The sequence below is a fragment of the Triticum dicoccoides genome, chromosome 5A (assembly GCF_002162155.2).
Source record: "Triticum dicoccoides isolate Atlit2015 ecotype Zavitan chromosome 5A, WEW_v2.0, whole genome shotgun sequence".
Taxonomy (NCBI): domain Eukaryota; kingdom Viridiplantae; phylum Streptophyta; class Magnoliopsida; order Poales; family Poaceae; genus Triticum; species Triticum dicoccoides.
This window is the reverse complement of record NC_041388.1, coordinates 186,602,919-186,617,269: the sequence shown is the minus strand read 5'-3', so window position 1 is coordinate 186,617,269 and position 14,351 is coordinate 186,602,919. Positions and strand designations below refer to the sequence as shown.

The window sequence follows — 14,351 nt, the reverse complement described above, 5'->3', positions numbered from 1 at the left end:
GGGCTTGGGCGGCCGGCCCGGAGTTGACGGCGGCGGGGCGGCTCACGGTGCGCCGGCCACCGACGTTGGAGAAGGCGGCGGCGCTGGAGGCGGAGAGGAGCGGGCGGCGGGGTTCGTTTTTTTAGACTAGGGTTTGGACGGGGAAGAAGATCCGAACTTGGAGGGGGCTATTTATAGGCATAAGTGGAGCTAGGAGAGTCCAAATGAGGTGCGGTTTTTGGCCACGCGATCGTGATCGAACGCTCTAGAACATGGAGCAGAGTTTGGTGGGTTTTGGGCCAAATTTGAGGGGTGTTGGGCTGCAACACACACGAGGCCTTTTTGGTCCCTCGGTTAACCGTTGGAGTAACAAACGAAGTCCAAATGATACGAAACTTGACAGGCGGTCTACCGGTGGTAAACCAAGGCCGCTTGGCAAGTCTCGGTCCAATCCGGAAATGTTTAATCCCCACACACGAAATAAAGCTAGAAATGACCACCGGAGGAGAACGAAGCGCCGGAATGCAAAACGGACAACGGGGAAAAAGCTCGAATGCATGAGACGAACACGTATGCAAATGCAATGCACATCATGACATGATATGAGATGCATGAAAACGAAAATAACACACGGAGACAAAGACCCGAACCCGAGAAATAAATATAACTTAACGCCGGAAACGACAAGAGTTGGAGTACAAATAGGGAAAGTTACATCCGGGGTGTTACAGATTCATAAATAACACACGGAAAGGCTGGACTACGTTTACATTTTGTTCTTTAAAATGGTAGTGTTTGTAATTCGTTTCCCGACATTTTGTGCATCTTCTCGATTCTGGTGGATTGAACTCATGTAAGCTAGCTTTGTAACATTTGGCTGCACGTATAAACTGATCTTAACACATCCGTTTGGACTTTTGATTTTTTTTTGTCCTCGTAATTTGCAGATTCACATTTTTCCCACCTTTTTGTTTGTTAGTAAAATACTTTAGAACTTATATACTAGCAATAGAAATTAGGACAAACTTTGGGTGGCACTAGGTGCAACAAAAATTGTGCCATGGCAGCGGAATTGGACTGACGCTACAGTTCCCACTTTTAAAGGTTCGGTTGACCTTTTCCATGTCATTTATCTTGTGATTGTGGCCCATTTCTTTTGTAAGTGATCAACATTAATACTTGGTTTTGTTACTCATGGATGTTGGACACTGGTTAAGTATTACAGGCGGATTATGTTGGCTTAGTTTGCTACAATTTATGCCCGTTAAGAGAATAGTGGATACAACTATAATATCTATGTAGTGCATTTTTTAGTAATGTAGAAGCTTCTAAATTATTGACTGTGAGTATCTCACACAAACTTATCTACTTTTTCTATGCTTTGTGATTCTATCGTGCCCTATCTTTAGAGTCACTCTGATTCAGTTAATTCAATGCCCGGCAATATCATCAATTCAACAAGAAGTTACTCGAAATTCCATCGCCCCAAATGGCATAGGATACCTCGGGCATCCAACTTCTGGCATAAGTTTTTGTGCATTCAAAAATTTAGGAACCTGAACCACAAGGGCAAATGGAAGGCACCTTTGATCGGTAATCCAGGTAACCTCAGCTTCCCCACTACTATACATCCAGACTTCCGCCCGTTTATCTCTTCTGCTAAACTATAATATAGTGAAGCATCAAAGCTCATACGATTTTTCCCTTGTTTGTGCAGAGTACATGGATGATTCTTACACCTATGCTTTTGATAGGCTGATGCACATTGGCGTTGAGCCAAGGTAGGTTAGTGCTTCACAAGGACCAGCTCTAAGCATGACTTGTGCAGATATGGGAAAGACGCCTAGGTAGGCCTCCTTTCTGAAGAAAAAATATATATGGGAAAGAAGACTAGATGAAAAATCTTGGGGAAGACTTTGGTGAAGAAGAACAAGGTGAATTTTATCAGTTCAACAAAATCAAGTTTGTTCCTGCACTTTGATGTTATGAATCACTGTGTAGTAAGCAGGAGTGCTTCTCAATTAATATTTTATATGTTTGTTAGAAATTGAAGAAACAAATATCTATCTGGTAGTCTATAATGGGTTTTGAGGCTGGTTCATTGCTACACATATAGTGGAGAGCTTCCTAAAAATTGGAGGGCACTTGTTGTAGCCTTATAATGTATTATCTCGGGTATTACATTTCTCATCCCATTTGCCAACATTTTGAATGAGTTTAAATGTTAGCACTCTTAGATAATTGACAATGTTTATTCAAAAGATTATACTGCAGTTCTACGTGAGTTTCTCATCATAATTCTTTAAATTTCAAATCAGATACAAGTGCAACAAAATATAGACATGACAAGCTACTGAGCTCTCACATTTGAATGCTAATGTTCCTTTGTAGACATGGGTTTATTACCATGGTGCTAGCATTAGGTTCAACCTTCTAAACTTTTTTTTGCTTTTCTTTGTTATTTCGTGTCTTCTTGCGGTCTATTTTCTATTATATAAAAGTAGTATTTTTCCATTTAGCTTCTTCATGGTCAACAGGATTCACTAATAGCATGGGCTGGAATTCGTATTGGCTTTGTACAGAGGAATAGCAGTTTCATATTTCTCATACTTGCTTTCCATGTTATTCTGTTGCTGGCTCATAGTTTCACCAATTTACAGTAGCAGGCTTCCAGCTATCTTATGGTTCTATATTTGTGCATTATTTATCTCTCATGCATAAGAAATTACGCTATACAGAAAGTTGACTTTCAAGAAACAATTATTCCACAACACTTTACGTGGATTCTAAAATGAACATTGAATGTCAAGAAACATTTATTCCAGAAAGTTGCAGTTTGCTTAGGAAACATACAATTCTTGTTGTAAGTACTAGTACTACTGTAACAACTTTTTCGTATTTTTAATTTATATTGGGTGTTGTCATGGTAAGAGACACTTTTGTATTGTGCATATATTTCTTGCTATTTGTTTTCCATCTTGTTGAAGTTGGTAAAATATTTAGACGTCACCTACCCGAGTTTCTTAATGAATGTTGAAGTTTTGTTTGTTGATCTGATAATATACTAGCTTAGCATCGAACATATTAAAAAATACCACTGAAATTAATGTATTGTGTAATCATGTACATATGTTTGCCTATTCTCTTGTTAGGTGGCATCAACTAAAGCAAGGCTTGGTTTATAAAATGGATGCAAAGCAATTAACATGTTGAATTTTACATGGGAGGAGGGGGTGCACTATATCCTCCATATGACTTTATTCATCAGTTGCTATGTATATTCCTGTTTCCTTTGGCAAGAAATGTATATTCACAGAACTCCTTAATTTGAAAACCATCATGTTGTTATATCTTGACACTTGTGCTTGTGATATAATTCTTGTGTATTCTGAAGTTAAAACACACACAGTACAAACGCCGATGTTTACAAACAGGTACACACACTCATCCTTATGAATGCATGCATGCACACTCTACCCATATGAGCACCTCCAAGATACTGAGCCAGTTGGTCTTGAGATTATCGACAAAAACATCGCCCACCATGACAATCGTCACTGTTTTCAAATGTATGTGACAATGAGAGAATATTAACGTGAGGTGTTTATTGAATTCATGCTCCAGCCAACTCATCAAAAAATCAGAACTGATGAAGCGAGATGGACAATATATTTCAACTAAATGTAATGCACTATCACATTTAGGCTTATTTAGTGCTTAGATGTGTGATCGATGTAGAACGTAGGATCTTCTATTTTAATACTGCGTTGGTGGGGTCTTGAACTCAAAAGACCTCTTGGCTTGGATACCATATTGATTCATGCTTCAGCCAACTTATTCAAAAGTTTGAACTAATGAAGAGAGATGGGCAATATATTTCAACTAAATGTAATGTACTATCATCCGTTGATGGAAAGGATATGAACAATGAAAAAGAAGAGAGATGACTATGTGATAGCAAGGTCGGAGGTGAGGTCCAAGGTTTGTCAGAAAATAGAAGGCAGCTAGGGAGAATTAACATTTTTTTAATTCTTTTTGCGGGAGAATGCACATGATGTCACGTCTTGTTGCGATGGTGAATATGGAGGAAATGGAAAGAAACGAGATATGAAATATTACCTTATGTCTTTCCACAATCTTGGTATATATCTAAAAGTATATATTACCTGTATATGTAGAAAAGTTAAGGGACAACATCTTCGTGAAGAAGATAAAAGATGACCACAACTTATGCTCTTGGACTCATCTATATTTCTTTTGTGCCCGTAGCAACGCACGGGCATTCTAATAGTTATATTCTAACGCAAACAGCTGTTCACTGTAGCTCTGGTCCATCGGCCGGTGTAAACAGCGCACCACGGAGCCGCCCCTCCCAGCTATTCTCTCCCTAGTCCCTACTTTCCTAAAAAAAAAAGCTATTCTCTCCCTACTACTCAAAAAAAGAAAAAGCTATTCTCTCCCTACTACTCAAAAAAAGAAAGAAGCTATTCTCTCCCTCTCCTCCCGACCCGACACAAGCCGAATTCCCCAACCCCTCCTAACCAAAGCACCGCGTCGGCGTCCAAACCCTAGCCCCGCGCGCGCGCGAGTTGCGAGGAGGGCAGGAGGATGGACGGCCCCAAGAGGTCGCTGCTGCGGGTGCGGCTCCGGGTGACGGCACGCCGGCGGGGCGGCCATGGAGCGGACAGGGCCGGGCCGGGCGGTGGCACCGGGGGCGAGCGGAAGCGGCGCATGGACGCCCCACTCATCAACTCCGCGGCCAAGCTGCAGCGCCGCGAGATCGGGGGGCGGCAGCTCGCCGCGCGCGGCGGCGGCGCCGCGGCCGCCGTGCCTGAGCGGTTCCGGAACATGCAGCTCCAGGTAAGCTACCAACCGCGGCGTCCCCCTGCGCATTTTTGGGGATGGTGTGGCCGGTGGTCTCCGGATCTCTATGGTTTGGCTTCTCGTTGGTCGTAATTGAAGAGGCGAAGCCATCGTTTTGTGGCGCCGTGAATGGTTTGGGAGGCAAAATTGATGGGGAGTTTTGCTTGAGGGTGACTTTCTTTTGCGTTACTTTAAGGTTGTGATCCGGCAGAAGTTTTGGTTTTCGGGACCGAAGTTCGTTGAGTTCATACGGAAAAATGTCAGATCTTGAGGGTTGTTCCGAGGGTTCTGTATTGTGTAGGCAGCGTTGAGACTGTTACTTCTGGCATGCGGAGTTCCATTTCAGATAATTGAATTGCCAGTATCTGGGTTATGGCTACTGAATTGAGTTGTGGCGTCCCCTGTTAGGATTGGATCTTTGGTATTATGCTACGGGTTATTCAATAAGTGAACCAGATGGTTTAAAATGGCATTTCATGAAATCGTTTTAAAAGGACCTTCCAAGTTCCAACTATCTCAATACTCACGAGAGTGCGTATCATATATTAAAGGGGTAGGAAAGGGTTACAGAAGAAACCCTGCCGCCAGAGTGGGATTGTTACACGGTAGCCCGCCGGCTACCATTCCACACACGCCCTACATCCAACTACTCTGGATACACCCACCGCTATGGCCGCGAGGAAATTCGCGCGATCACCCTTAAGGATCCCGGCCGATTGCCAAACACGCCCCTCCAAATCAATCCGACGTATGACCTCCTGGAATGACGGCAGGGCACCGTCAAAGATGATGGCATTCCTATGCTTCTATACCTCCCACAGCACCAAAGTGATGAGGGTCCTGAATGGAAACAATGGTGTTCGCCAGGGCCATCCTATCTAACTGCACATATAATACTGAAGCAACTTTTTTACTAAGTAGTGATGTCTGTATTTTCGGAACCAATATTCCGACGCGAACTACTACCCCTGTTTCTAAATATAAGATGTTTTGGCAGTTTTAATTGAACTGCCAAAAAAGAAGTACCCCCTCCTATCCAAATTAATTAAAGCACACTTAGTACAACTTTGTACTAAAGTATACAAAGTGTGTATGGTTATAATAAGTGTGTGTAAAGTTGTACTAAGTGTGCGTCAATTAATTTGGATCGGAGGGAGTACCACTAATTATATTATACCATTTTAACCATATGCATTTAGAGTGTTTACTTTCTTTCCAAAATAAGAAGTACCTCTAATTATATTATATTGGAGGAAAGGAAAAATGGCCTAAAAAAGAGGGATCGTACACCGCTGAAGTACATGTCCGGGTCACGCCTATGTGTATGGGTTATACTAGAGAAGAATTGAACAGGGCACCTTATCCTATGTAGCCATTACTGGTTGAACTTGCATCTGCCAGTGCAACTATGCACAATAACACACCACACAAAATTTTGAATAGCTGGAGTCTGGAGACTGCTTCAAGTCACTCGAGCTGACTCAGTTTGCCACCTTCGTTGACCTGGTTAGAGCATCTCCAACCGGGGACCTCAAATCCTCCTCATATGTCCGGGTGGACAGCCTGGATAGTGCTCGGACAAGAGAAAGAAGGAAAAAGGCTACCCAACCAGACCTCATAAATCATCCTCGTATGTCTGAGCTGTCCGCGAACCTCAAATCCAGTCCATATGTGAGGAGGAAATGAGGGCGTCTGGGCGTGCCAGGACAGCCCGCCATGTCGAACCTGGACCACCCTGGACCACTTTTTTCTTTCTTTTCTCTTTCTCCATCCCCACCAATCATATGCATGTGCCCTGACAATTTGGGGGGACACCGCTGCGTGCACGGACAAATCAGTGTTCGAAACGGACACACCCGGTCACCCGGACACTGACCGGGTGTGTACGCGGACATATAGGGGCTCAGATTAGGCAAGTCTGTTTGGAGATGCTCATACAATTTTCTGTTGCTTGTTGAAAAGCATATGTTTTGGGGGTATTTTGCAGCCTTAATAAGCTAGCTTAAATAGCTTGTTACTTGCAGAAGACTGGATTTGAGCCTCGAAGCATTTGTGATTACTAGTAAATGCACACGTGCAACGCACGTTAATATTTAGGCAATATATTAACTGCACGCGTTGCACGTTAATATTTAGACAATATATTAATTGCACGCAGATATTAGGTATGCTATTATTTGTGTGTTAATTTTGTGATTAGTGCAATATTTGGTATGATATTAATTGCACGTTAAACACGTTTAACGCTCGCCATTGGAGCAGTGTAGGTCGTTGGATTGACTTAGTTTGATGGCCGAGATCAATTGGATCTGCCCCTTTGGGTCTTTTTATATTGGTATAGATATAGATATAGATACTTCTCGACGTGGCTATTTTCCACTCCCTCCGTCCCATAATGTAATACGTTTTTTGACACTACACTAGTGTCAAGGAATGTCTTACATTATGGGACAGAAGGAGTACGTTAGATAAGCTTAAACTGTGTCACTTCCATGTGATAGTTATAATGCTCAAGATAACTCAGTGCTGACCTGCTGGATCCTGATTCCTTATTTGCTGAATTAGTGGTTCTATTGTTTTTTCCTCAACTTCGGTTTTTGTAGAAGACCCAAAATGGGCATATCGTTACATATTTAGCTAGCGAAATTTCAGCTAAGGTGTACAACTTGTGTCTATATGTAATCTGCTACTCCCTTCACAAATATAAGATGTTCTGAACTTTTTTCTGAATCGGATATATGTTTGTTCACAAACTTATGTTTTAATGTGTTTGTTCACTCATTTCAGTCAGTATGTAGTCCATATTCAAATATCCAAAACATCTTATATTTATGAACAGAGGGAGTACTAAGACTTCCACTATGTACAATTGCTCACCTTTTATGTTATTCTTATTTGGGAAAAATTACATTATATTTTCCTCTTAATATGAATCATCTAAATAAGAGTAAAGCGACATCATAAATAGCTTCCAGTATGTATAATTGCTCGTCCTGTATGGGGTTCTTAATTGAGAAAAAACTACATTACATGTTCCTCTTAATATGAATCATCTAAATATGAGTAGACTGACATTATTAATATATATTTGGTGCAGGAAGAGTTTGACACATATGATCATGATGCTCACCTATTTGTGAAGCTACAGTTTCTCAAAAAAAGATCCAAAATTATTGAGATCGTCGCAGCAAAAGATATTATATTTGCTCTTGCTCACTCTGGGCTTTGTGCTGCTTTTAGTCGAGGTAGGTATTTGCACCTCCTGTAAAACGTGTCTGTATTTGACAGGCAGTGATGAAGACCAGTGATGTTATTTGACCTCTTGCATTGTGTTTTTGCTTCTGCAGTAACAAATAAGCGGTTATCCTTCTTGAATTTAAGCCCGGACGAAGTGATCCGGAGTTTGTTCTACAACAAGAACAACGATTCACTTATTACTGTCTCAGTTTATGCATCAGACCATTTTAGCACATTGAAGTGCAGAACAACCCCAATCGAGTAAGAGCATATGCTAATGCCTTAATCTGTAACTTGTCAAGAAACACTCTTATATATTCCCTCCGTTCCTAAATATTTGTCTTTCTAGACATTTCAAACAGACTACAACATACGGATGTATGTAGACATATTTTAGAGTGTAGATACACTCATTTTGCTCCGTATATAGTCACTTGTTGAAATCTCTAGAAAGACAAATATTTAGGAACGGAGGGAGTATATTTTACTGTTACCTGTGATTTTCTATATGTACAAGTTATGCAATTGCATATTTAGTTTTTTTTTACTTTTTCATGATAATGTCGCTATTTTCATTGAATACAGTTAACTTACTAAAGTTCTTATATGTTCAATATATATGCGTTCTTTCAGGTATATAAGGAGGGACCAATTAGATGCTGGGTTTCCTCTTTTTGAATCGGAATCTCTAAAGTGGCCTGGCTTTGTTGAGTTTGATGATGTAAATGGAAAAGTACTCACTTACTCGGCCCAGGATGGGTATGCCTTCTTAAACATTCGTCACATTATAATGTGCACTAAACAATGTTTACTGTTGTAATGGTCATACTTTTTCTGGCAGTATCTACAAGGTTTTTGATCTGAAGAACTATTCCTTTCTATATTCAATACCTGATACCAATGTGCAGGAGATAAAGATTAGGTCTGCACCCTTTTCCTTGTTTATTATATTTTTCGTTTTCATATTCGAACCATGTCAAGTTATTCCTTTGATTTCTCCTTTCAGTCCAGGAATTATGCTCTTAATATATGATCGAACGCCAAGTTATGTTCCTTTGAGGATATTATCTATTGAAGATGGAAAGCCACTCAAATTATTCAAGCACTTGTTGCACCGCGGCAAGAAAATTGATTTTATCGAGCAATTCAATGAGAAGCTCCTTGTGAAGCAAGAAGACGAGAACCTTCAGATACTTGATGTATGACACGATACATCAGTTTATTATACTTATCTTGTAACTTTTACTGTTTTGTAAGCCTAATAGCTTCTTCTTCATGAAGGTACGAAGTTCTGAGCTAATTGAAATCAGTATTGAGAAGTTTATGACCCCGTCAGCATTCATTTTTCTGTATGAGAACAATCTCTTCTTGACATTCCGAAACAGAACAGTTGCTGTATGGAATTTCCGAGGAGAGCTTGTTACATCGTTTGAGGACCATTTGCTATGGCATCAAGATTGTAGTACCAACAATATTTACATTACAACCGACCAGGATCTGATTATATCCTACTGTAAATCCGATGCAGCGGCTGATGACGGTACAGGTGCACCCTAATTTCTTCTCCAACAATTAAATTGCATTATTTGTGTCCAACTACTTCCTGTCATTTGGATAGTCTGCCCACAGTGGCAAGTTGTACTTGCATGTATGCTCTGTCATCTACGGATTGCTAATATCAATATATTGGGCAGTTATACAAAGATAAGATATGGTATATGACCAAATAAATGTGATTAAATTCATTTGGTTTTGTACAACTAGTTATGGAAAATTATCTTAACTCAAGTGATGCACATGCAGCTTCTTCAATTGGATCCATCAACATGAGCGACATTATGACTGGCAAGTGCATTGCCAAGATTGCAGCGAATGATCCTGCCCTTAGTATAGCCCCTCGCAAGAATGGTAGCCCTTCAATCTGGAGTAGTATCCCAGAAGCTCTGGAGGATGTCACAGCACTGTTCTACGACGAGGACAGGAACGAGATCTACACTGGCAACAGTCAGGGGCTGGTGCATGTATGGTCCAGTTAGGTGGTATATATATACATGTCACTTTTTGATGTGATGAGAAGATTGGATGCATTCAGTGCTGCATTCTGTGTCATCTCCAGGTTTGGTTACCTCTGCAGTAGATTGTAATTCCTGGGGGGCAGTATGAGAAAATGTAGTTCCCTGTAAATATTTTGTGTGATAGTGTTATCTACCATGCAATAGTTAGTTTAGAAAAGGCTCATCTACAGCTTTCTGTAGGAACCTTGTGCTATTTTTCATTTATGTCCATGAAATGATGCGTTTTCAACAAATTTACATGTTTCTTGACTCTGGTAATCATCTTTGGAATTTACTGAGAGGGCATAACTATGCTATGTACCCACTTCATTTGCGTTGAGAAGAAATAAGTACTCCCTGTCCCATAATATAGGTCGTTTTTGCAAGCTAACATAGATTGTTAAAACGTCTTATATTATGGGACGGAGGGAGTATAAGAGAAGCTATTTTTTTAAATAATACATTTTTTTATTAATTTGCACAAATATTACGCTCAAAAAAATATTTTTTGAAAATAATACACCGTCGGCCCGCAGCAGGCTGAGTGGCCCTAGTCGGCCCCTATCGGCTTGCTGTTGGCCGATTGGCCTGTCGGCCACTAGTTCAGGTCCAGTCGGCCAGTAGTGGGCCGACAGGGCCTAATTGGCCAGCTGTGGGCCGACAACGACTAATTGGCCAGCTGTTGTGCGCCGACAGGGACTAATTGGCCTGCTGTGGGCTGACCGGTGCATGCCACCATTTTTTTTCCGAACGATCATTGGATTTTTTTATAAACTATGACGTATTTCGTGCAACCCTTTGCCCGTAATATTTTTCCGCCATATGTTTGCGCCAACTTTTTCCCGCCACCCGTTTTCCGCCATATGTTCGCGTCAACTCTTTCTCGCCATATGTTCGCGCCAACTCTTTCCCGCCATATGTTCGCGCCAACTCTTTCCGCCACCCGTTTCCCGTCATATGTTCGCGCCAACTCTTTCCCGTCACCTGTTTCCGCCATACTGCAGTCGTTCTTTCCCGCCATTTTCTCATCCCTACCTATAAAACCTCCTTCAGACAGGAGGATAAGCGTTCCAGTGTAGTGTAGTTGAGATGTCCCATTATCCTTTCGATCGTAGTTTTCACCCTGAGATGAGCAGGACTCTAATGAGGCTAGCTACCGATTTCAGGATGGATAATAGGATAGTTTCATGGGACGAACTCACCGGTAGTGACACCATAATGAATGAGTTGGCTCACGAATTACGTATGTCTGGGTGGCCTGAAAGGACCTATGAGGAGGTACGTATAGAACTTCTTAGGTTGCATGCAAGGTGGAAGAAGGTAGTGGAGCCGGAGAGTGAAACTTTCAGAAGGACTGCAGAAAAGCATCTCTTGCAGCTTTCCCGTCCCTCACCGCTGCATCTCTTGCAGCTTTCCTGTCCCTCACGTGTCTCTGCGTGCACACATTAAGTCTGTCGCGTATCAAATTGTACCTCCATAGCTGGTTCTGCTTGCAGAGTTTTTTGAACAGATTCATCAGGTTCTTATTTCTAAACTGCAAGAAGAAATTAGCCCCCAAATGGCGCATGCACCAACGGCTCTGCAAGTCCTGCCATGGAACTTGTTCCTCAGGGCCTGGGTTTGTCAGTGTCCTTATCGCACTGAGTATACCTGCATGCCTGTCATGAAGGATGCACACATTGGGCTTCTCCTTCACAATTGATATTTTCAACTGCCTGAAGAACCATGTCCAACTTTCAATGTTCTCACTCTCCACAAAAGCAAATGCGAGTGGGATGACTTGATTTTGGCCGTCTTGACCTATGGCTGTTAGGATCTGACCCTTGTACTTGCCTGTGAGAAAAGTACCGTCAACATATATCACCGGTTGGCAATGCCTGAAAGCTTCGATATACACCGAAAGAGAAGAAGAGACGATGCAGCACCCTCACAGTTGGGAACTCTGGCATGAACATGTCTTGGATATCAATATATGTGCCTGGATTCCGCTGCTGCAGGGTGTGGAGGAGCTGGACAACAGAGTCATATGCATCAAAATAAGAACCAAATCTCCTCTCAAGCGCCGCATGCTTAGCCCTCCAAGCCTTGCCATAAGAAATTCTGTACTTGAACCTGGCGAAGACTTTTGTTTGGACTGCCTTCACTTCCATAGCTTTGCCCTGCACTATCTCATCGTAAAACAACCGAGTAATAAGCGTCGATGAAAGGTTGGCATGATCCTGAGGGATGCAGGGAATAAGACAACTGTGATTAACTAAGTCACTTATCACCCAACTTGTGCCATACTTAGGGAGAAAGCCGTGCACCCTGGCGGGACAATCTGCGTTCTTGGATACCATTGTCAGGAATTTCTGACTAGACACCTGAGCTGTGAAAACCCTTTGCGTGGACATTGCCCAGTTAATTATTGCATCTTTCAGGGCTTGCTTGTTCGGATACATAGCACCCGTCGCAATATTGTTCTGGTGATATTGCCAGGCTGAATCATGTCCATCATTCACGGTCATTGCAGATGAGAAGTCATGATTCCACGATGCAGGATTCGGGACCTCCTCTGCATTTTCTTCTTCATCTGACTCGTCAGAATCATCGACATGACCCCTTTCAACATCGGTGTCTTCTTCTTCCATCTGGTCCTGCATGTGCCCATCTACCTCGTCAGCGTCCACCTCGCCATTGTAATCACCATCGGCATTTCCTACTTCTACCTGACTACTCTGCCCTGGTTCATAACCATAAGCATTTCCTCCTTCTACCTGACTGCTCTATCCTTGTTCATAACCATCATCTCCAGCATTTGACATAGATAACCGCCTCCCTACACTGCTATGACCAGGATCGTAGCCACCCTCGCCTTCATGTGCAGTGACCTCCTTCACGACGGGAAGCACTAAAGCAACAGGATTGCATCCCCTTCGTTCACAACCTTGTAACCACCGCACCCATTCGGAGTCTCGCTCTATCGGCCTCAAATAAAAGTAAATTATTGAATTTGACCGTGTCCACAATGCATGAACACCGACGGTGTGTGTTTCAGTATCAAGACCTAAACTTGCCGCAATCCATTCTTTCAACTGACTGACAGACCATGTTTGAGGTGCGCTCATTGGCACATCTATATGAGTAAATTCACTCAAATCTGCTCCCATCTCAGTTGTTTGGACGGTACCAGGACCATAGCAAAATCTGAAGTTCACTACATCGGACATCTCGGCTCACCTATTTTTTTCAACAACGAAATACAGGTATTAAGCAACAACTTAATATACCCCCACTAAGAAATATTAGACATGTCTATATATTAGCTAGCTATATATTACAGAATATTAACGGAGTAACTAATACCATTGAAAAAAATAGCGCTATATCGCCGCTAATAGCACGCTATAGCATATAGAGAATTGTCTCGCTAAAATAAATCAATGTACTACCGGAGCATTATAGCACGCTAATAGCATATTTCAGGGGTGACGCTATTTTCTGTAGCGCGCTATTTTTTTCATTGACTAATACTACCGGAGCAACTAAAATATTTTTACACAACTAATTAGTTAACATCTAAATATATTTACGTATACTACCGGAGTAACTAACAATAATCACACACCTAATTTATTTCACATCGAAACATATTAACAAATACTACCGGAGCACCTACGAAAAATAAAATGTTGGTTGAAATATACCCTTGAAGCGTGCGTGCGAACGACGAATGACGGCCTTCAATCACCGGAATCGGAGCGGGAAACTCCACCAAACTGCCGGAGCTTCACCTCCACCGCCTCCACCACACTGCCCCAACTTCTCCACCACCACCTCCACCTCCACCGCCGCAACAAGCTCCACCAATGAGCTGGAAAAAAAACTCCACCTAAATGCTCACCATGACCGCCACGATCTACCACATCAGTAGATCGAGGTCTCTTTTGGTTGCCCTAACTGAGTAGAATCCATTCACGGTGCCAAATCCGCAAATAAATGGTTCATTTAGGTGTAGAAATTGGGGGCATTTTGGTGTACAGAGAGGAGAAGGAAAGAACAGAAGAAGAACCCTCGCGTGCGTGGGAGGAGGAAGAAGAGGCAGGGAGCCTGCCGTGCCGCGCGAGGTGGGTCCACACCCTGTCAGCCCGCAGCTGGCCGATCGGCCCGCGGTAAGCCGATAGGCCTGCGGTAAGCCGATAGGGGCTCGCCCCGTGACCGCCGCGCCGACAGCTCCCT

The 14,351-nt window shown here is 42.4% G+C and overlaps 1 protein-coding gene across 1 annotated transcript; it reads left to right on the top strand.

The window, feature by feature from the left end:
- Window positions 1-4,473: 4,473 nt before the first annotated feature.
- Window positions 4,474-10,428, top strand: LOC119300687. The gene is made up of 8 exons (XM_037577586.1): window positions 4,474-4,839; window positions 7,940-8,087; window positions 8,190-8,340; window positions 8,713-8,838; window positions 8,921-9,001; window positions 9,086-9,278; window positions 9,361-9,625; window positions 9,883-10,428. Exons 1-8 carry the CDS (start codon window positions 4,588-4,590, stop codon window positions 10,113-10,115), a joined length of 1,449 nt encoding a protein of 482 aa, XP_037433483.1. The 5' UTR covers window positions 4,474-4,587; the 3' UTR covers window positions 10,116-10,428.
- Window positions 10,429-14,351: the final 3,923 nt, after the last annotated feature.